The sequence below is a fragment of the Triturus cristatus genome, chromosome 10 (assembly GCF_964204655.1).
Source record: "Triturus cristatus chromosome 10, aTriCri1.1, whole genome shotgun sequence".
NCBI classification, from domain to species: domain Eukaryota; kingdom Metazoa; phylum Chordata; class Amphibia; order Caudata; family Salamandridae; genus Triturus; species Triturus cristatus.
In genome coordinates, this window is record NC_140593.1 from 526,757,788 (window position 1) to 526,780,788 (window position 23,001).

Consider the following 23,001-nt stretch of genomic DNA (forward strand, 5'->3'; position numbering starts at 1 on the left):
CATCTGGTGTAACACCTTAGCTAAATTTTTCAGGGACAAAATAGTTAGCATTCAGGACTCCTTTTCTATGGTGTCCATAAATTCTACTTCTGCCTGGGTGGGGAAGCAGATGTCAAAGATTATTTCCATTTTTTCAACTTTTAAACCTGCGGACCTGTCCTGTACCCTTAAGATTCTTAAGGCGCTTAAATCTGGCTCTCCGAAGGACCCTTGTGCAGCTAGGCTCCTATCTGAAGTGGCAGATTCGATTAATTTCGAAGTCAACCACATGGTCAATGCATCACTTCGTGAGGCCTGTGTCCCATTATCATGGAAGCAGGCACTGATCCTCCCCCTCCTCAAGAAGCCTTCTCTTGACCCTCTACTTCCTGAGAACTATCGACCTATCTCGCTCCTACCAAGTTTGGCGAAGGTCTGCGAGAAGATTGTTACGTCCCAGCTTACCAACTATGTAGAGGCATCGGGTTTGCTTCATCCAGCTCAATCTGGATTCCGTGCTTTTTATAGCACGGAGTCAGCATTGCTGGAGGTGACTGAGGCGGTTCGGGAGTGTTTGGATGCCGGTGGGAGAGCGACCCTGGTTATGCTTGATCTCTCAGCGGCATTCGATACTGTGCCACACTCTTTGCTTCTGGAACGACTAGAGGCAATTGGTGTTTTGGGAGCGGTGCTACGCTGGATTAGATCCTTTTTGGAAAACCCATAACAGCAGGTCTGGCTTCCACCCTATGCTTCTACACCTATGCAGCTGGTTTCTGGTGTTCCGCAGGGGTCATCGCTTAGCCCTCTCCTTTTCAACATCTATGTGACTCCGCTGATTTACCTTGCGGAGTCACTGGGGGCTAAGGTGATGGCCTGTGCTGATGACACTCAGCTATTGTTCTCTTGGAGGAAAGGCGACGACTCGGTGGAGGCCGTACAGCACTGTCTGTCAGCCGTGTTTCACTGGTTAGTGAGTGCACAATTGAAGTGCAACGAAGAAAAATCGGAAGTGCTTTTGTATGGACCGTTCCCTGTGGACTTTAGGGAAAGGATTTGGCCTTCGGGTTTTCCTCGTCCATCTATAGGCAAGGGCACCATAAAAAATCTCGGTGTCTGGTTCGATGAAAACCTGAACTTTTCCACTCATGTGAAGAAACTGGTAGGATCCTGCTTCGGCACTCTAAAAATTTTGAGTAAGTTTCTTCCTCTTCTACCTGTTAGTGCCAAGGAAACTGTGGTGCGGGCCTTGATATTGTCTCGGATGGACTATGCCAACGCCATTTTGGTTAGTAGCCCAGGTTATTTGGCTAAAAAGCTACAAGTAGTCCAAAATTCAGCAGCCAGACTGCTCCTGGGCCTCTCTTCCACACAGTGTCCAGAGCCATTTACACAGATTGCATTGGCTCCCTGTTGAATCTCGGCTGAAATTTAAGATGTTATCCATTGTACATCGGGCCCTGTACGGGACTGGGCCCTCCTACCTTCAAAAGAGATTTGTTTTCTATAGACCTAGTAGACAGCTTCGTTCTTCTGATCAGCTGCTGATGCAGATTCCTAGGTTTAAGCGCCAAAGACTTGGTGGGAGCTCTTTTGTTCGTAAAGCTGGTCTGACCTGGAATGGGCTTCCTTTGGCACTCCAGGACATTCAGGACCCATTGTTTAGAAAAAAGCTTAAAACTTTGCTTTTTTAGTTTCTGAGGTGTGTGTAGTTCACTTTTTTACTGGAGTAGCGCTGGGACACTTTGAGTAGCCTAGCGCTTTATCAGTTTAATATAACATATGCTGCTTGCTGGCTTTGTTTCCTGAAATGTTATTTTTGCTGTGAGTGAATTGCAGGTTTAATTGGAATTGTTTCTTTCTTGTCGATATGTGGCTCCTATGCAATGTTTATATGGATAAAGAAAATCCAGCATTTGTGCATATTTTTATTAGGATGCACAGAGCTGACTCTGACAACTTGTAAACCAGCTTTTTAAATATTAACAAAGCATCTGTCCTGTCAGAGAAGCCGAAGAGCAAGTCTGGTGACTATAGTATGATAAAACACATTATTTGACTGATTTGGAACATACAGCATTAACTGTTGTCTATTGTGTGACTGAATTCTAGAATCTCTGTATTTGTTAATGTTGCTTTGTTTCAGTAAGACTGCCATTTCTTATTGTCTATCCTTCAACCAGCAGTTTTTTTGTGCTCGTATTTAAGAGAAATGAAGATGGTAGCTCCCATACTAAAGGACATGTAGAGTTCAGCTTACACAATTTGTTTTCAAGAGAGGAACCGGTTATGCAAATGTGTGCAGGTGTTCTTGTGTGTACGGAAAAAAAGTGACGATTTGTAGCCTGATTATTGCACATGAGGGCATTATGGATCTGCGAAAGCATCGAACTGGTAATATATTTTATTTTCAGTGTAACTCCTGTAGTTTTAACATGCATTCCTAGTCTTTATGTTTAGGGTCATGCCTGGTGACGTTTGTAGCTGTTATCATACTTACAGCCTTTGTATGATGGATTTCACCTGGTTTTCAATTCTACTGTTTGTGACCTGAAAGAAGAGCCTAATATCCTTTGTGACATATATGCTTAATTTGTCCTCCTTTAGGGATTTACACCATGAGCTTTGAGGAATCTACCAGTGGTTCTTTAATGCTCCCTTGTTGTTAAGAGGCTACTAACTGGTGAGATGAGACAATCTATCACAGCCCCTTTGCACTCTTATAGGGTAGGGTGTGTGGAGATCTTTAGCTTCATCAGTATTTTTTGTGTTATTAAAATGTATAAACACTGTTATTAACCAGAAGGATGCCCTGGGGATTCTAAATACAGAATTGGTTTACCAGGGCACAGGTTTGGGTGAATAATAACGTTTTCAGTAATTTTATAAACTGAAGGTAATTAAAATTATCTTTCAAGGAGCAGGGGAAGGCATTCCAGTATTTAACAGCAAGATAAAACTTTACAATCACATGTCAATGTTGCAGTTTTTATGATGCTCTTATGGGAAGCATCTTGGCCACTGTAAAGTGATTTTAGGGTCCACAAATTCCTGTCTCTTCTCAGATCGCTCTAGGGTCCAGCCTGGTACTTCCTCCAGGCTAGATAATTGTGCCAAACGTTCAAAAGTCTCAAGTTTTTCCACATATTCAGTGTTCCTTGACATGTCTCTTATGACTGGGATGTCCACTAAGGAATCCAGGAGCCTGTTGAAATTGACTCAATGATAGTCTTCTGTGAACGGTCTCCTCTTAGTCCCTTTTGCAAGGTTTTGAACCCTGAGGTTATACATCCTGCCCAATGTGTGTGTTATGCTGCTGCAGTAAAATACCTTGATTTTCTGGACATTTTGTGTGTACAGTTAAGCTCACTCTGGCATCCAGAGGGAATGGAGATCTTCAAAGTCCATATGGGGCGTGAGCAACTAGAAGTTAATGATGCTCTGTATACCGATTTTGAAATGATATTGACTGCAAGTTGCTTACAAGTGGGCTAAAAAGTTGGTTCCTATAAAGATGCACTTTCTCTCGTGTGGAAATATAGGGAGGTTGAAACACAACATTAAGTGACCAGAAGAGGTTCGAAAACACATTGATAACATTAAGGGGTTGCTGACGAAGAGTGCTTAAATGAACTAATACAGCTGACATTCATCAACAACCGATAATGAATAAAACCTATCCTAAATGATCAACATTTTAGATGGATGAAAACAGTAGATCTGGGAAAAAGACTTTTATATATAGCCTAAGTGAATTGTAAATATAAGAAATGCGGAATAGAATACTGGATAAGCTGAAGTAACTACACAAAGCAAAGTGTTATGGATTGTAATCTTTGTGTGAATGGGAAACTATAGATTTAAATTTATGAACCCATATTGAAGGAGAAAAAATAGAGCGTTGTACAATTTTCTTTGTTCGTGATATTGCAAATGGATTTCTTTATATTTATTTGGCTAATTTCCCCAATCACTTAGCAGTTTTATCTTTTACAAATTACACAGCAGAACTCACTTTATCCAGTAACTAATCAAGTACGTTTTTCTAGGCAGTACTCCAGTGCACGATAGTCCCAATTTAATACTGCAAGTACATTTAGCAGAAAGTGAGGAAGGCATTCAACATCTTCTTACAGATCATAGTCCTAAATGTGTCCGGTCCCTTTTTTAACTTTGGCTCAACACTTCCAGTCGAGGGCAGCTGAATTGTGATGAATGACTACTAGCCTTGTAGGTGTATATGGGTAGTGTTTTAGCATTGTTCATATACCAATTTCCTGCAGTGCCCAGAATAGAGAGATGCCGGAGTTGTGAGCAGGAGGACAATCCCATACCATAACCTGCTAAGTGGGAACTTGCCCACTTGAGACAAAGAACAACATACAATAGCCCCTAAACTCTTTAGCTACCCTAAAAGGCCTTTTAAGTTTCAGAAGTCATGGAATCCTGAGTCTAAGCTTCCCTTCAGAGAAGTCAATCTTTGTAAAAACAATAATGCATTTCAGCAAAGGGATAAAAACAAAATTTTAACCATGCCAGGAAGGTACCTATCAATTTTTGAAAGCTGCAAAATAGATGAAGGAAATAATTGGTTGATAATTTATCTGGTGTTAAGGGACTTGATAAATGAAAACGTAAGGTTCTCCAGCATTGGATCTTTTATAGATTCACATATTTTAATCGTTCTCTGTCATAAAGGTGGAAGCTTCACATATGTATGCAGTAGCAGTATGTTCAAAGTTCCATAGAAACAAACTTAAAACATTTGTTTTAGTATCCTATTTATATCAGAGATGACCAAACGTCCAATCTATAAGGCGAGAAAAGCTTGAATTGCACACCCTGTTGCTGCCATATGTCAGAATCTACTGCAAATTGTGTGGAAGGGAGTCCCCTTCAGAAGATAGTTCCTGTAGCACAACTTCTGTTCTTGGACTGAAGCTTGGGGTACAGGCATTTATTTTCTTCAGAATGTCCGATATAAAGAAATCTGTACTGATTACTTGCGCCTCCTGTGGCAAAAAGACCTTCTGCAAAGGATTTGCATTCTGAACGCATATATTGTCTGCCCACTGCACGAGGCCAAGGGTTGTAAATTTTGGATAATATTGTCAACAACAAAAAAACATCAATGACAGAGATGGTCTTCTGCCTATGTGGCTCCAGAAATGGATGACTTCAGGACAGCCATCCTTGGGTAAGTAAACTTTCCAGGACCTAAAGAAAACCTACAAACAACATCTTGAGGGAAATCCATCTGAGAAGTCAAAGTCTGGCAATGACTTGCCTTCCTTTTTGGAACAGCCTCCCAAAAAGGCCACTGAAAATTCCAAGCGGTAGCTGAAGTCTGTCACACAGCAGGATAAACTGAGTGGAGCATCTTCGGAGTCTCCTTTTCAGCAAAAACAAATTTGAATACCGAGTCAATCATGCTTTCTTCTTTCTGTATGCTCCCTTCATTATGACTGCTGGTATTCTCCTTTTGGGCATACAGGTGATTGAGACATGATTTATGCATGCATGCTTGCATCATTTTGTTCTGTTGAGTTAGGCTGTCTTACAGAACCACGTTGTATAACAGCATGCTTTACACATTTTTAAGGTAATTTCTATAAGACTTTTCTTAGTCAGTCCTACTATGTGAGTTTAAATTAGAATCTGAACAAATAAAATTCTTCTTTTTAAGTTTTGGTGATTCTAGTCCTGCAATGTCATGTGGAGGTAGTAATTGGAAGGCCGAAATGCATCGATCGACACCCCCCCCCCCCCCCCCCATACTATTCAGGACCAACATAATGTCTTCAAAAAGAAATAAATATATATGTAACCCATTGGATCTTAGACCACTAAACTATTGTTTGAGGCCATTAATTGAAACCATGTATTAGATGGTCGATTTTGTTACCTGAAGATGGTTTTTCTCTATTGTTATTGCCTTAACAACGGCAGGTGATCTGTCACTGAGGTTACTTGTGTTCACCTATTTAACAATATATTTTTCGCTGTTTTCCCTTACTCTTGTTACAATTTTGTATCTTGAAATGGTTGATTGTAGCCTTCTTTACGGCTTGTTAAAAGGATTTATTTTAAACAATTAAAAATCAGAACTAAAACTAAATTGTGCAGTCACTATCCCCCCTTCCTTAATGTGATGAAATCATACCAGGCGAGTTCTTCTGCCCGAGGTGGCAAATAGAAAGTCTGCCTCTTTTGATATCACATTGTATTATCCTGCTAGTGCTTCTTTCTCGGTTTATAAGCTTGTGATTGCGGCTTCTCCGTCGACCAAGAAACCATCGTCTATGCGCAAACCACCAACTCTTGCTGCTCTGTCGACAACAACCCAGTCGATGGCACTAGTACTGTTGAAGACCTCGATGACAACACTGTAGCTCCCTTCACCTCCATCGGATCAACATGCGAAACCATTCAAGAAGCCATTGCTGGCTGACTGCACTGTTAAAACCTGAGGATACCTTTCAAACTGTCACCTTGCACTCCAAAGAGGTTGTGCGACACAGCATGAGCATATCAGATTGAGGGTCCTTTTAGTACCCAACCAGCCTAGCTCAGCTATATGTGAAATATCAGAATGAGAAAGAGGAGCAGTATGAACATGGACGACACTGGGAATAACACTTGGGCAGATGTTATCAAGAACAGTATTTTTACAGGGATTATGATTGTGTGTAAAATATTATGATGCTCCTCGATACAAATATCAGCCTGTGTTCACAGTCCCTGTAAACCTGATCAGTGACCTTCATCAGATGTACTATTATGCAGGGTTCCTCCTACTTTCAGATACTGCATGACCACCTGCTTCTCAAATGTACGCACCTTTTTGGCCTAGAGTGTCTTGCACTCCTATGCCTCAGTCCCTAGGGCCGGATCCAAATCCTCTTAAGAGAATATATTGCTGTTCCCCCAACCACTGGCCTACGTATACACAAGATTCAAGTTTCAAAATCTTTATTTGATTTTTAGTTAAAAAACCATAAAATTACAGAATTAAAGGTCAGTAGAAAAAATTGGAAATTATACAAACTAATAACAGTCTTGGACTTCCATCTCTGACAGTCAAGACCCCTCAAGTCAATCAATCAGGATTTGTAAAGCATTGCTTATCACCTGTGAGGGTATCCAGGGACTGCGGGGTGCTGCTGCTGAGTTGATTAATCAAAGAGCCAGGTCCACTTATAGTCCAGCCTGGTCTCCCAGACTTCCCCAGCATCTCTAGGGGTTCCCGTCAGTGCCTTCCTCAGACGACGATTGGCCGCGGAACATTTCCCATCAGACCAACGTGGGTGTTCTGAAGCAGATAGTGGGGTTTCAACAGATGGTTCTTGATGCGAGTGCACAGGGATTGGTAATGGACAGATAAAACTTCCCCCTGAATCTTTATCTAAACACCCCAGGAATACTGGCAGATTCTTTTTAAGGCGAAAACAGTGTGGTATTGAGATCCTTAAGGTGACAAACTAGCCTGAGTCTGTCTCTTGAATGTTGGGCGATTCCATCGCACACTATTGATGGTTTGTCCCTGACCAGCAGGAAAATCCCTTCAATCAAAAGAGCCTTGTGGTCGCCCCCCTGCGTTTCCATTACTGCACTGTTAAAATACCACTGGAGGAAGTGCTTAGAGGTGGATATGCAGTCAATGACTGACGCCCTACCCCCTCCCTTGTAGGTTGGTTTAGTTGACCCTGATGGTGGTTAATTATATCTACAAGGACCAGCTAGGCAACATAATTCCTCAACTCCAACCGCCTGGCATCCCGTGGTGCACTTTCTGCAACTGAACTCAAAAGCCTAACACTGTTGGCTCTTCACCAATCATAGCGTTAAAATCCCCATATAATAAAAAGCGTATATATACACATCAGACGAAGCAAAACGTCTTGAACTCCTAGGTTGGTGCTTGAGTGGGATTACATACCACCAATTACTTCAGAACCAGCACCACTCCATATCAATGCACCACCATATATTGCCTAGTTTTATTTACTTATCGAAAGAACTTGAGAGAAATGTCACATTCCTATTTCAGTAATGGAACAGGTTGTTTATTATGACTTCGAAGAAACCCGCATAGAAGATAGATCAAGTCAATTCCCATTGTGACTAAAATCTTGCAATCCCCCCCTTAGTTTTCCACCAGCGTGCTTGCTTGGACACAGACCCCAAAGAGCACTCCAACCTGTTTAACTGGACATCCTGTAGCGGATTCTGTGTTCTTGTAGGTTGCTTCATGCTAATCCGCAGTCCCGCATGCCTGTGCACTGCCTCGCCAGATAAAGAAGGGTGAACAAAGGATAGCTCTGGAGTTTCCTCCCAAGCAGGTGCATCATCAAGATTGCTATTGCGTTGGCCATAGTAAGATGCTGTGATAGGCAGGTACGGAGTGACTTGGCTCAATATATTCAACCTTTACCTGAGAACATAAAGGAAGAGGCAAGTCTCTATTACAAGGGGGTGAGACTTCAGCTGTAATAATTGTTGGTGCTTTCTATGTGAACTCCCCAGGCTTTTGCCAGCTAGTCAGAGCAGCTATGTTGTGGCATCAGAGGTTGCTGTGTTCAACATCTTTTCGACCTGAAGTCCAACACTGGATTTTATATGTACCCTGTAAGAAAGTTGAGTATTATTTGGAGTGGGCAATAGGCCACCTCAAGGAATAATGACACTAACTTGTTAGAGTGATCCCCAAAGTCGTAAAAATAAACCCAAGCTCAACCCGCTGATAGGTATGGCACAGAACCGAGGCTTGATTTAGGGCAGCTTGTAAATCATACAAAAACCGTAATAAAGTAAAAACACCAAACAATAAAAATCAGAAAACCGAATTTGAAAAATAGGTAAATTTTGATCAACAAAATGACACCAAAACGACCAATATCCAAAAGGGGAACCAGAGATATGAATTTTGAAAGTTTTAAGTAAAAAAGTGCCGGAAAGCACTAAGCATAAATGATTGCCTGTGGAAGCAGTATAAAGTGCTTAGCCACTAGGTCCCCCGATGTCTCTGGAGGACTTGCAAGATCAAAGATGTTATAAGTCCCAACTTTTCTGTGTTTCTGGAGCAGCTCTTCTGGGTCACTCCTAAGGCTCCCAAGACCTCATGGAGCACTTGAGGGCCAAGATCCACTCCACTAGAGGCCACCAGCAATGCCTGGTTGGATCTGTTCACTTAAGGTGTAAGTCCTCCTGCAGCTTGTTGTCTCTGTAACCACACAGTAAGTCAGCCCACTGACACTTGGAGTCCACTTCCTCCTCCTGGGTACAAGAGGTAGCAGGTCCAGTTCTTAAGGGCTCTTCTTTGGTCACAGCACGCAGGGTACAGACCTCTCCTGTTCTTCCAATGGTCCAGAAAGTGTTTTCAGAGGGTTCCTTGGGGGTGCCACATTTATGGTTGGCAATAGCCAGTCGGTGGGGCTGACTTGGGGACACTCCCCAACAAATGGGGGGAAAAGTTCCCAGGAGCAACCGTACTTTCATTCCACAGTCCGGTTTATCCAACTGCAAACAAACCTACAGTGCACCTTTCTTCTAAAATTCAAGATGGAAAAACCCTTTCTCTCTTCTGGAGGTCCTGGGTGATCACCCAGAGATTTAGCGAAGGGAATGAGCTGTCTCCTCCTATGTGGTCACTCAACCCCAGTTCTGGGGGTAGCTTCACTCCCACTCAGTTTGTAGCCAACTTGGTTAGTTTAGTCTTGGAGATAAATGCTTTCCCTTCTGGTCTCTCCTCACATTACACTTTGAATAGGCAGGCCTCACCTTTGTGCTTTTCAAGTTTATGAAGTTACTGTGTCCACTCCAGCGGTCCTGCCTGGGCTGATGGGAATTAAATTCCCCACACCCAGTTCACGCTGTCACCAGGACTAAGCCCATTGTTCTGTTTTCGTGCAATTTCCACACCTCATTAGTTTTAATTTTGCACATTCTCATCAGGCACCCTACCATGTGACCAACAAGTTGTACTTGAAGGTGACTCCTTAATGTTTAAAAACAGAGTTTCCTGCCTGTCAAAAAGTTATTTTGGCAGGTGTGACAGCGCAGTTTTTAGGTTGCTGCAGTCAGGCTACACATGGTAGGCTAGAAGCCATATTTTCCAGTCCACTCTGTGGATGGTACATTAGGTGCTTCAGTCCGCAGGTGAAGTTTAACTTGCAGGCCATGGGTACATTCTCTATACCCTATAGTAAGCAGGCCTTGAAAAATAATAAACATGTTACTTGGCCTGCAGGTAGAGTAACTTCAAAAATCTACTCGATCTAACTGTAATGCACTTGACCCCTAAACAGGTCTCTAATTGTGTGATGATTGGCAAATATTTTATTTTACTGTCTCCTTTTTCTTCATTCTCACATTTGAGTGCACCTTCAAATATGTGAGTTCAGCATTTCTGCAATACAAAACAAAACTCTTTTGTTTGATTAAATATACTAAACCTTTGCTGTTATAAGAATCTCGCCCTCATATAGGGTAAACATGATCCCTGACTTGCCTCTGTTTACAGATAGCATTGCCATCAGGGCAGGGGCAGGAGTGTTTCTCAGTGTTTAAATATTCACTTTAAATAAATATACTACTAAGGCATGATCATATTTTTCCCCATCACACAGAAGGCTACAAAAGGGCTTTCACAACTACTTAAATATATATAGAAATGTTTGTACAGTTGACTTATTAGCTACATAAATGTGTGTTAGGAAAAAATGTATACCCTACAGCCTTTTTCACACTTCGTACAGCAGGTCAGACAGTTCACTTTACAAAATCCTGGAACTCTACAGTCGGAGAAGGAAAAGTAATTGTAAACTGACTTCTGTTTTTGAAATCGGAGCATATGTGACAAGATAAAAACAATATTTAAAGGCATCTTTATTGCTTCACTTTCTGACTGAACAGAACCCCTGTTATTTGTCAACTCACCATAGTGGGCAAGTGGGTCCTAAATATAACCCCGATCTGGTGAAATCTGACTTGCCATAGCGAGTAGATTGCTTGAGGCCTGCTAAGGACTTGTAGGCAAGTTAAAGGTTAATTAGGAATAAGCCAATTTAACCATGATTTAAGGGTGAGTGCAGATACTTTACTGCTGTTTAGCAGCGGTAACAATGGACAGATTTGTAACTTCAGGAAAATCAGGCCCAGGAAAACGTGGAATATCTATGGTGACTATGCAGAAAAGGCAGATTTCCTTTATCCCCTTTGATAGAGAGCACATGGATCCCACTCTCCAATCACTATCTGATTAGGATACTGCTTGTTTTTGGAAATACTGTAGTATCTGAAACAGATTCCTTTTAAAGGAGCATGGGATAGGGGTGCCTTTTTACAGAGGGCCGTATCAGCTGCAACAGTCTGTATTTTCATCAATTACACTATCCATCGCAACAAAATCGCAGTCTGCTTCTTATGGTAACCGCCTTGCAAAAGAGGTTAAGCAGCAGGAACTATCCCACAGACATTGACCGTGCAGGTCTATCTTGATTCAAATTTTGTAGGAGAGTAGACGGGAGGAGGATTCCATTAATTACCACCAGTGGGTAGTGTTTGTTTGGGAGAAGTGGGTCATTAGAACTGGTCCACTATCCACATAGACTCAAATTTGTATAAAGGCCACCACCAACCTCTCTGCAGAACACATCATGCATCTATGGTTGGGAAAAGTGGAAATACTTTACAAATTCTTGTATTAAGCATTGGAATCTGTCCCCAAATCCCAGCACGATTTATACTCCGGGTTGTTTCTTGTACAGAAAAGATTAGGATAGTTACCTCATTTTTAGGTCTCGCCTGATCCAGTGCATGCGCTGGTCTGGCGAGACTTTTTGAGAGGGCTCCAAAAAGTGCTACCAGGCCAGCCTAGAGCTACAGTGCATGTGCGCGGGCGCGCGCCGTGCTTGACCGCGATTACTTTCACTTTCGCGGCCACACAGCCGCTTTGATGTTTGATCGCGATGCGATCACTTTCACGGCCGCTTGGCGTAGCCAATAGGTCTCGCTTTTGGGACCTTATAAGTATTTAGTTATGCAACTGTTGCATGGCTAAACACTTATAAGGTCCTAAAGGCGAGACCTATTGGCTATGCCAATGCATGTTGAATCTCTGGCTGCTATTCAAGTATCTGTGATAACAACTGATCAGAATCGTTATGGTACAAGAAGTACCTCATCTCCTCTACAGAGGCGAGAACATTTCTTCATTGGATCTGCAGGCTGCTTAATTCCATGTATCCATCAAAAACACAACAGGGACTTGCACTTCAAAATGGCTAGGTTCCACCATCAGTCAAGATGCTACCATTGGGACCCATGCCAGTTCCAAGACTATTACGAAGTAAATGACCCCTGTAGGAGCATTTCTAAGGAAAAAAGGACCTCAAATCTTTCCGTACTTAAATAACTTGCTCATCAAAGGCAAATCGTTGAAGGAAACAGATGTCAGCTGATGCACGCTTGAATCTCTTTCAACGTATGGGCCTCACACACATCCGCAAGTCTCAAATTAAACCTAAGCGAATACAGTTCCCGAGAGAGACTGGACACAGTTCAGGGGAAAGCTATCCTGTCTCAAGAAAAAACAAAAAAATGAAAAGCATTTTCTTCACAGATCCAAGGATTTAAAACGATTATCGTCCGAACATTCAAGTCACCCCTAGAAATTGTTGTCATGCATTTTTCTGGTGCCTCAATGCAGACTCAATGTGGCTCTTTAAAAGATGAATTCGATGCCCAATTCTTTCTGAAGTCTAGTCAGTGGAAGAGTGAACCCAGATTAAGTCTAGAATCAGAACAGTTCTTGCCAAGACCATTGAAAAGGACTAAAGGATTACTTTTTCACCCAGATTTGTCTCATGTTGTTATGACCAATGATGCTTCCCTAGATGAGTGGTGCAATCCACTGCAGGACATTGGAAGCCGGGGGCCTTTTGCTTATTGCAGAAAGCCCACTAAATAAAAACATGCCGCAGTAAGATACTATCCAAATGTGTTTGAGATCTTTAATTCTGCGGATGAGCAATGTTCATTGCCTGTAAGGACAGATAACACAACCGTGATGTTATACATCAACATGCAGGTGGCGCAGTCACAGGTGTTCTCAAGTCTCAACATCTGGCCATCAATTGAAGCATCAATTGTTGACAGCAGAGCACCTAGCAGCAATAGCCAACATATAGGTGGATGCATTCAACAGGACTACAGATGTCAGCCATGAGCGGGTGGTGACCAAAGAACAGGGAAGATCTTTCTTTAGTTGGAGCCGTCTGGCATTGGATTTATTTACGACTTGGAGCAAGAAATGCAGATTCTATGCAATAAAGAGGTGCTACACAGGATTGAGACAAGCAAAGGTTTAGTGTGATGGCCAACTCTTTGCGACCACTTTTCCATAGTGTCTTCTCATATCACAGGTTATCAGGAAGGAACCATGCAAACTGAGTCTCGTAGCACTGGCATGGCCTCATCATTATTGGTTTTACCAACTATTTTCCTCTGCAGAATCTCCATGCATTCATGTAAGCAATCTGCATGATTTGCTGTTCAGGGACAAGGGCCCAATTCGTCATCACGGTGTAGAATCTCAGCATTTGACATCATGGCTTCGGAACATCTGAATCTTCCAGGGTTAGGTGTTCCTCAAGACTGTGAACATATTCTGCACCCGGCTAGTGCATATTAAACATTGTGCATTTAGTGCCATTTCAAAGGCTTGCATCCTGTCACTTCTGACCGGCGTTCTGTCTATTCGAATGAGCTAAAGCAGGATTCAAGCCTGCCCCTATTAATTTTCCCTTGGCCATATCAGGAGTTCTTTGCTCTTAGGATTTCACCTTCTTGTTGGCTTCCAGAATCGCCAAACAGTTAATTTATGTACTTTTCAGGGCATTTCTGCCTATGCGAAGCCTACCTCCACTATAGGACTTGCCCTAATGATGAAACCATCATTTGAACCGATCATATAACATATTACATGGATGACAGCTCTGTTGTTCAACCTAACGTCAGCTAGGAGTATTGCTGGGATCCTAGCTTTTGCTATTAAAGTGCCATTTCTTAAAAAAAATAAAAATATAAAGTCCTGAGAACCAACAAGTTTATTTCAAAGATACCAACAGAAATTCAAATGAATAACAGTGTGACTATCAAACCTTCTTTTCAAATACTTACAACTGTGGCTGAAAGAACTCTATATTCATATTCATTGGATATTCAGTGATGTGTAAACTTTTATCTAGACGGAACAAAGAAAGTGAGACCTATTGTTTGTGGTGCCTGTCCTACCAAAAAAATAATGGTTTATCTGTAAACAGGCAATAATGAGATGGATCACATCTGCCATTTCAAAGCTAGTTGGTCACTGAAAACCTATCTCTGTTCATTCCACCAGAAGTGATTCAACAACCTTGGCCTTGTTTGCTGGGGCCCTATAGCTTACATCTGCAAAGGGGGAGTACGTAAGAGCCGCCACACACTTGTGAAGCCTTACTGCTTGGATACAGAAGCATTTATAGAGACTGGTTGGGAGGACAGACCTTTATAATCTGTTTGGCTGAGGTATGCCTTTTCTTTATGCTTCATCAGGATATTATAGCAATATTCGTCAGACATTGTTGTATAAAATATAATTTAAATATAGTCTGTTGTGTGTTTCAGACTGCTAGATACCCTGATTCAAGCATGTTAATCTAATATGTAAATCCAGTGCTAAACTAAATTAACCTGTAACTACACTTCTCTAGTTGTGGTATCTTTCATAGATTCACACTGAATCGTCCCTCCTCCACAGTCAAACGCTTTAGACATTCTCTCCTTCTACACTTGTTCTTTAGAAACTCTGACGTATGGTAGCCTCATGGCGAGCTAAGTTCAGTCTGCTTTCACCTGGTTATAATCCTTCTTTTCTAATGAGAAGAATGGGATATTAAAGCAAATGTTTTCTGTTTAGTTTGATGTAAGTTTGACTCTACTCCGTGGTATACATAACATACCACGAAACTCCAAGATCAACGACTCAGTTACTCAAGCATAGTAATCTATGAAAATAACAGTGCTTTAAAACTGCGGAACTATACTGTTCTGGTACATTCTACTACTGCTAGTGACTATCCGAGATTTCTCATGACAACGCAACATAGCATGTTTCCAAATTCACTTCAAAATCCGTTGAGGAGGGAATGCTAAATTTGTTTGAACTCTTGATATATGCTGTATTTGCACATTGGTGATGCGAGTGTATGTTTGTTTATCTCCTAGAGGAGCAAAACTTCACTCTTCGAGATGCTGAAGCGGAGGTGCTATTTTCCTTTAGCCTGGAGGAATCTTTAAAGAAGGCTCATGTAACTCCCCTGTTTAAGGTACTTTTTAATATATATTTTTTTATAACAGAAAATGTGATGTGATCTTATCTGGGAGGACATCACCTGTTTTCCAGGTAATAATTAAAAAAACACCAATGGTGATAACCGAGCATGAATAACTTGCCTTACTAAATCTTCTCTTTATTTACAGATCTATGAGATGCAGCCTATGTGCACATTTTGCAATGCATGTAATAGTAACATGTTATAGCCAAGGCTGAGATATTTTATTTTTTAAATAGCATAGGTTTGGAAAATAACATTTATTCTTGGTTGCTAGTGTAGCAGATATTCCCAGATCAGAAAAAAGTATGTGTTACTTTGTTGTGGGTAAAGATTGATAAACGAAGACCTATTAAGGATTGAACCAGTGCCTTTTGTGGTTTCCTCTCAGTATGCATAATTTTATTCAAATGGCTGTCTGAAGTGAAGCCTCGCTGCAAAAATAACCCCAGCACGAAAATCTTGCTTGCTCCTGTATTCAGATATTACACTGGAGCCAAAACCTGCATAAATACCCTTTTAGGAAAATGTATATACAGAAAACGCACACCATTAAATAGCTAAGGATGTTTGGGTATCTATTTCATAAATTGTTTTAATATAGTAATTTCACTGCTTTATAACCACCTAAAAGCAGTTCATGGTAAGTGACCGGAGGTGCAGCTCTTCCTGCTTCAGTGGCAGCCACCTCTAGCAGCAGACAATTCTAAAGTTAGAATAGAGTAAAACAAAAATGACTAAATGTCTTCTGATGTTATTGTTAATATAATGATGAGACTTAGTTGCTTATGCAAGAAATCCAATTAATCTTTTATTATGAGAGTACTAGTAGCATAGAGTAAGTGCATCTCTTTTGCCAGTCATTTTGGGAGCTTAGCCCAGGATCCGTATGACAAGTGGAAACTGAACTGTGTACTTTTTATGCGAACTCCGAGCAGAAAGTTTGATTTCCCCTGTCCACCTTCTGCCAGGGATATGCCGGCATAGCTGTAGAACTGATTGCTCACCCGGTTATATAATTTATATTGATTTCCCATTAGAAGGACATGCAGTGGTATTTTGCCAACTCTGTGAATGATCTATTCCATGTCCTACCTGTTAAGGGGAGTAGATAGGTTTAGAATAAGGATTAGAGTCTTGGCAATAAAGTATCTTGCACACTGAATGATGACTTGATCATTTTCCATTTTAAATGGATACTAAGAACCCTTAACTCCTTAGGTGTCGGAGTCCTGAACGACAAGTAGTTTAATCCAGTGATTTCCTAAATATTACATACCATTACGTATAGTGGTGAAGTGAAAGCAGGCTTTTAAAAAAAAAATAACAATTGAGGGTGTCATGGTTCCATTGTTGGAGAAATGCAATGCTGTAACTGGGAAATCGACGGTGTGGCAAAGGCTTGAACATGGTTGCGATTTGTGTGGAAGGTTGACTTGCGCGCATATTGATCAGTAGTTTTGTATGACAGCTTGGTTGGTGAAGTGGGCCAGGAAGATCCTGATTGATGGACAGCACTGTGTATTTGCTTACTGATTTTACGTGATGTCATTGAGACTGCACATCCATAGCCTAAATGACCATCCTTAGATGCTTCATCAGTGCAAGACATGAAAGTTAAACAATTCCTTTTTGTAGATTGGGATTACACTGATTCCCTCTGAGACCATGTAAAAAGGCATACTTTAAAAAAACTGAATGATTTAAGAGGTGCATCCAAGTGCAAAGTCTTCCATTTAGAGTGTGGCCATCCCACCTGGTCATTTAGGGGAGAGACAAGAGATGAAATGTTGCACATCGGGAGCAGTGTTTTACGTTCATTTTGGTTGTTGTGAAGAAATCAAAACATGTAACAAAGAAGCTAAGAGATGGAGCACTAAAATGTATAAAGAGCGATGCAACATGATAAAATGGAAAAGTTGTGTTTTGCAGAGTGAGACTATTTTACGTTCCCAAGCTGTGTTTTAGCCCAACATTGGGGCTCAAATCAGTCTGGTCGGTGTGGGTTGTACTGGATCCGCTTATGGTCAATGCCCATAGATGAATCTTTGTTTTCAGGATGCAGTTCCGGATCCAACCACTAGATAGCAGAGTAATGTACAGCAACAACAAAGTTTTGGCGTTTTACATTTTGATTTTACATTATCCAGACTCCTTTTATCGTTGATTCTTTTAAAAAATAAAGTGCCCCTTTCTGAACCCAGCCACCAGATTGTATAATGCACAGCTTGTGAACATAAAGTGGCCTGAAGCTGCAGAAGTATTGTTGTTGTTAAGTAACTCTCCTTACCAATGTACATATGCACTGTAAGCTCATTCTAGTAGTATATCCTGCCATTTGTGCTATTTCTTCAGAAGATTACAGATAGACTGGTGTATCCCAGAGAATATTACCAAAATGGCGAATGTTTCAGTAACATCCTCTGAAGAGAGGCCCAAGAAATATGTGCATAAACTGAAATAAAGGGTAGAAGGACGCGATGGACTTTTATGTACAAGGGCAATAAATGCAGAACTTGAGACGTGCTTTTTCCTCCTAAGTGCTTCTAAAAAGAGATTTTTACAATACAGGGCTTCGATGTATGGCGAAGGAGGTTTGGAGGGGCAATGGGGCTCGAGAGTTAACTGAAATATTTTTTTCGAGAAAACGGTTGTTTATACTCAACAGCCATCCACGAGAAATATTGAGTCAGGAACACTAATTAAATCCAGAGGTACTACTGAAAGTAGAGTCGAGGAAAGCAGCATTGACCGCAAAATCGAAGGCAAAGTTGGCCTTCTGTTTCAGACATATAGTTGGGCAGATCTGTTGTTACCGTGAGTGCCGTGATGAAGAACATAAAAGCAGACTGGACTGTTTCATCAAGGATCAAATTCTAGACAAGTGCACCTGTTTGCCTCCCTTTCTGTACACTCTGAATTCTTTCAATCTGTACATAAGCTTCAGTGCTACATTCAAAGCAGTCTTAACGAAGGTTCTTGAGAATTGCATGAAATAAACAATCTTTTTCTGTTTTTTTGACCATCTTGGTTTTATTTTAAACAGGGAAAATATTTTTACATCACACCTGGTATTTGTCCAAGTCTTTCAACAATGAAGGCAATTGTGGAAAGCGCAGGAGGGAAAGTGTTATCGAAGCAGCCTCCCATTCGCAAACTGATGGAACATAAACAGAACAAAGTAGGTACAAGTGTTTACCCCTTGAATGTTCATGCCTGCTTAAAGGTCTTGTTTATTGTCTAACTCGATGTGTTCTTATTTCTAGAGTTTACCAGAGATAATCCTAATATCGTGTGAGAATGACCTCCACTTGTGCCGAGAATACTTTGCAAGGAATATAGGTATATTTCATATGCCAACGTACTTGCTTTCTGATTAATGTGGAATGAATGAGCGTATGCATATATTTTAATCTGTTTAATTTATATTTCCAGATGTCCATAATGCGGAGTTTGTTTTGACTGGAGTACTTACTCAAACACTGGACTATGAGTCATATCCTTTATTTAAAGCTATTAGTATGTGACAGTCTAAAGATCTGTGATTCTGGTGGTTTGACAATCGCGGTCTCATCTTGTACCTTGCACTGTGGGTCCCCAGGCATTAAAATATATTTTGTAGCAACTTCAGTCGTATGGAACACTTGTATGTTTCTCAAACCTCCTAGATAGTTTGGTGTGTGTATGACTCTTGTTTTCCTGCTGAATGCTAATCGAGCCAACGTCTGAATTATTTGTTTTTGTAACCTTTTATCTGCTTATCGTAATGCCCTCTGGTCCTTATTGTTTGGAATACCATAGTCCGACACCATTTTGTCATAACGGCACACTGCACTGTCTGACATGCATTTGCCCTCGGTGATCTTGACGGTGCACTGATATCACTGGTTCAACAGGTCCCAAGATGAGATAATGATGATAAAATAATTACTTTGTAGCCCACATAGACACTGAATTGCCATTCTTCTCCGAGTGGCAAACACAGGCCTGCGGAGTGAACATCCCTGAATGAATCAAACTGTCCTCCATATCCGACACTGCATAGTGTTGCCTGCACTTTCCCACGGCTGTAACTCTTCCAAAAGTCCTTCAAACCAGGGTAATGCTATATTGAACTGCAGCAGACACCCACTGTTGACATAACTCAATTAGAGAGTACATTATTCGGATTACACAAATTTCAACCAGTCTACTTTGGGTTATGGTTTTATAGGAACATACAATTAAATTAAAATCTAACAAAAAAAATAAGGTCATTACTATCCAGTTGATTCAAAAGCTGCCAAACTGGCCTTGGTAAAATGAGTAGGATTAAAGGCGATAAAAACCTTTGGGGAGAGAATGTGGCCAAACGGCTAGGGCGGTCGACCTCGGAGCTGGGGAACTGGGTTCGAGTCTCAGCAGGGACGCTCAACATTCTGTGATTCTGGGCAAATCACTTAATCTCCCCGTGCCTATCAAAATGAATGTGTCAGTCAGTAACGTAACTGGTACTCATGTAACGCGCTCTGATACCTCCGGGTGTAGTTTGTGCTATATAAAATTCCACACAAAAAACAACAAAAAAAACTACTGTGTTAACGTATTGCATACTGTAAAAGTATGTTGTGTTTTTGCTGGTGAACACTGTAGAAAGGCTGTGATTTCACAGCTAGAGTCACAAAAAGCGATGTTTGACTGAGCAGTCGGAAAGGGGCTGAGATAGGGTATGCTTGGAAGGCCAGGTAGAAGACGTGAAATATCTGGTCAGAAAACAAATGAAGAGGATGCTGTGGCAACAACACGCACTAGTGGTTCACTGGTATGTTTACAGCAGCAATGCAGGCTGCTCTTCTTGAAGGAACTCTTGTTGTACAGCTTATACTTACAATACAAACTGTGCGTCTGTTGGACAGCATAAACATCAGAACTGCGAGACTGACTCCTTGCACACTATCTGGATATGTTGGGCTTAGTCCTGCTAGCTCACAGTGCACCATCTGTACCCCTAACCTCACAAGGTGCCACATGGATTGTGCAAACTTAGGACATGACAACTGACTACCCAAGGAAAGTAGTAAAGACTTTAAAGGAGGTTCTTTGAGAATTATTGGTTGTGCTGTGGTTGAAAGGTGTATGAAACAAACGGGCTAAAAGAGCATTTCTCTGATAACCTTTGGATTTATGGTACCTCTCGCTGGTATGAACTGCGGTCATTCCAGTATGTCAAGAGATCCTTAGGCAGTTAATTCGGCCTGGAAACGTACTTGGCATGGGCAGCATCTTTTCCAGGACAATGTTCTAGATGGGAAGGAGCAGTGGAGCTCCAGTTGAGGTGTTTCATGTGTTGACAAGATTCAGAACTGCTATAGAGTGGCTATAAAGAACTTAATTTTCCGAAATGCCCATGTTGCCTTTGTTCCTTAGTCAGAAACAGTCAAGTGACAGTATGTACTCATGCTGATGGATGCCTAGTATAGTTTCCAGAGCAGACTGAATCGGAGCATATCCTTGGACACTGTCATCCCAATCTGAATCTGCTTCAGGCCAAACTTTTTTTTCACTCTAGAGAGAGGCACCCTCTTTGTCTTGGTGAAGCAGAGTACCTTTTATACCACACCTGAGAGTAAAATCTGACCTGACTTCAAAATCATTTTTTCTCGCTATGTCTATACTTTAGGATCTAGGTGCAGGTAACCATTGTCGCTGAGTTTATACAGAGCCTTAAAAGCATGTACATAAAGGAATTCAGTGCCAGTACTGCTAAAAGAAAAAATCCTATAAGGTTACAATGACTTAATTCTCAACTATTCCAAGCTGCCCAGATGTACTGCGACCCTTCCTCCCCAATCCATCTTTGTAATTGAGTACTTATTTGTAAACAAAGTGCCAGTGCAGAATTGTAGCTCTGCATGTTATAGTTGGTAAAAGAAAGGTTTCAGGTATCTGTTTGTCAAGGGTTTGCACATGAAGCAGACCAATAGAAAACTGAGTACGGTTTCGGTAGATTTTGACTAGTGTTCAGACATGAGTGCCGTTTAGACTGTCGCGTGTAAAGTGTCTGTTCTAAATTGACCTTACAAGGTCCTCGCTCAGGGCATTTGGTTAGTCCTCTTTAGTAAAGTGTGGCAGACCTCGTTTGTTTTGATGGGCAGATATCTCACTTGCTTAATGCCTTTTTCAAGCACTTGATTTGATGGCACGTGGTTTCCAGTCAATCTTTCTTCTCGCTACAGCACAGCAAAATTCATTCAAAATGGCTTGATGGAAACTAACATTTCATTTACTGTAACTTTTGTGAACGGGGATGCATCTGTTGGTGTGAGCCATCTTAGAAGTATGGTTCGACTTGATATAGCTGGGTGGTGTGGGTAGAGAAAGTACATTTCAAGCAAAAGTCCAATTTTTTGTCCTGACAGTGCCATATCATATGTTGGCAGTTTTCTTGATGTGTGGTTGGGCAGACAGGCCTATTGTAGAAGTGAGCTTGTATCGCTCAATGGTTAATTAGATTTCTACTTTTCAACATTTATATTTGTCTGAACTGTACTAATTCTTACCTGATGTATGCAAATTATTTTGCCTTAAGTAATGTTTGTACTTTAATTGCTGCAATGTTGTTGTAACATGAATATTTGAAAGAATCCAACATTGGCAAACCCCGCAGTTGTTACTCTGGCGTTTCCCTCTCCTTGGTGTGGAACTTTGTTTGTGAAAGCAAATTTTATGTAAACACTTAAACAAAATTTCTGTCTTGACTCAGTTTTTTTTCTTGTAAAAGTTGATCGATATTTTTTCCTTTTGTGAATTAAAATTTCTTATTGAGAGTTATCTCCTTAACAGTCTTACATACAAGTTTACTTGATGTCCCCCAGGCTTCCTGATGACGTCAATCTTTCTAAAACTTGGCCATTCAAGTGCATCATAGTGCGATGAATACTTCCTGCTGGCGCTGTTGACTTCCATCTATTTTCCTTGGCTTCTCAACAGCAAAAATGCAGGAATGTGAAAAAATGCATCTTTTTAGGATGTGTAATTTTGTTAAAATAAACATAAATTATGTTTTGTATTATAGTATAATTTTAAAAGCCCATATTAGGTTGACTGATTTTTGCCTGGTTTAAATGCTGTAACATATCTGGTACTTTGACAAAAGTATGATCGGGTGTAGATAGTGAGCTCTGTTAAATTATGAGAGTTGAAAAATAAAAATTTTGTACAATGTTTATTTTTGTTTCTCACCTAACTTTGTTTATATTAACATTTTGCCTCTGTTTTAAATAAATGTACCTTTACAAAGTAAACTGTATTTTTCCCTACATGACATGCAAAATAATCAACGTAAACGGAAAATGCAAACTCACCTACTGGATCTGCTTATAGAAAAGCATTGACAAGACCAATCATTTTGACACTTATAAATTGAAACTGTTTTTTAAACTTCAATAAGAGGCAGAACATGTACCAGATAAGAGGCACGCCTCCAAACATCCCTCGCACATTGGAGAGGTACAGCATAGACCACTGCAGTGCAAGAGTCCCCCGCGCGCGCGCACACACACTACAGATCAACTAGAAATTATGCAAGTATTTGTTACATATAGGCACAGCATGGCAGCAGAAATTCAAACACTCACTCCGAATACATACAACCTTGATCGTTTGCAAC

General features: G+C 40.9%; 1 protein-coding gene across 4 annotated transcripts in view; it reads left to right on the forward strand.

The window, feature by feature from the left end:
* PAXIP1 (PAX interacting protein 1) overlaps positions 1 to 22,631 on the forward strand; it is a 167,951-nt gene extending 145,320 nt beyond the window's left edge. For 2 of the 4 annotated variants that reach the window (XR_014970139.1, XM_085631990.1), the window contains 5 exons: positions 15,247 to 15,347; positions 18,400 to 18,534; positions 18,620 to 18,695; positions 18,789 to 18,846; positions 22,176 to 22,631. Coding sequence is in view for 3 of the 4 variants with exons in the window: in XM_085631990.1 (XP_085488116.1) it covers positions 15,247 to 15,347; positions 18,400 to 18,534; positions 18,620 to 18,695; positions 18,789 to 18,846; positions 22,176 to 22,197 (392 nt within the window). In the remaining variant the exon portion in view is untranslated. Of the gene's footprint in view, positions 1 to 15,246; positions 15,348 to 18,399; positions 18,535 to 18,619; positions 18,696 to 18,788; positions 18,849 to 22,175 lie in introns of all 4 variants that reach the window. The other 2 variants (XM_085631989.1, XM_085631991.1) reach the window with 2 other exon arrangements.
* Positions 22,632 to 23,001: the final 370 nt, after the last annotated feature.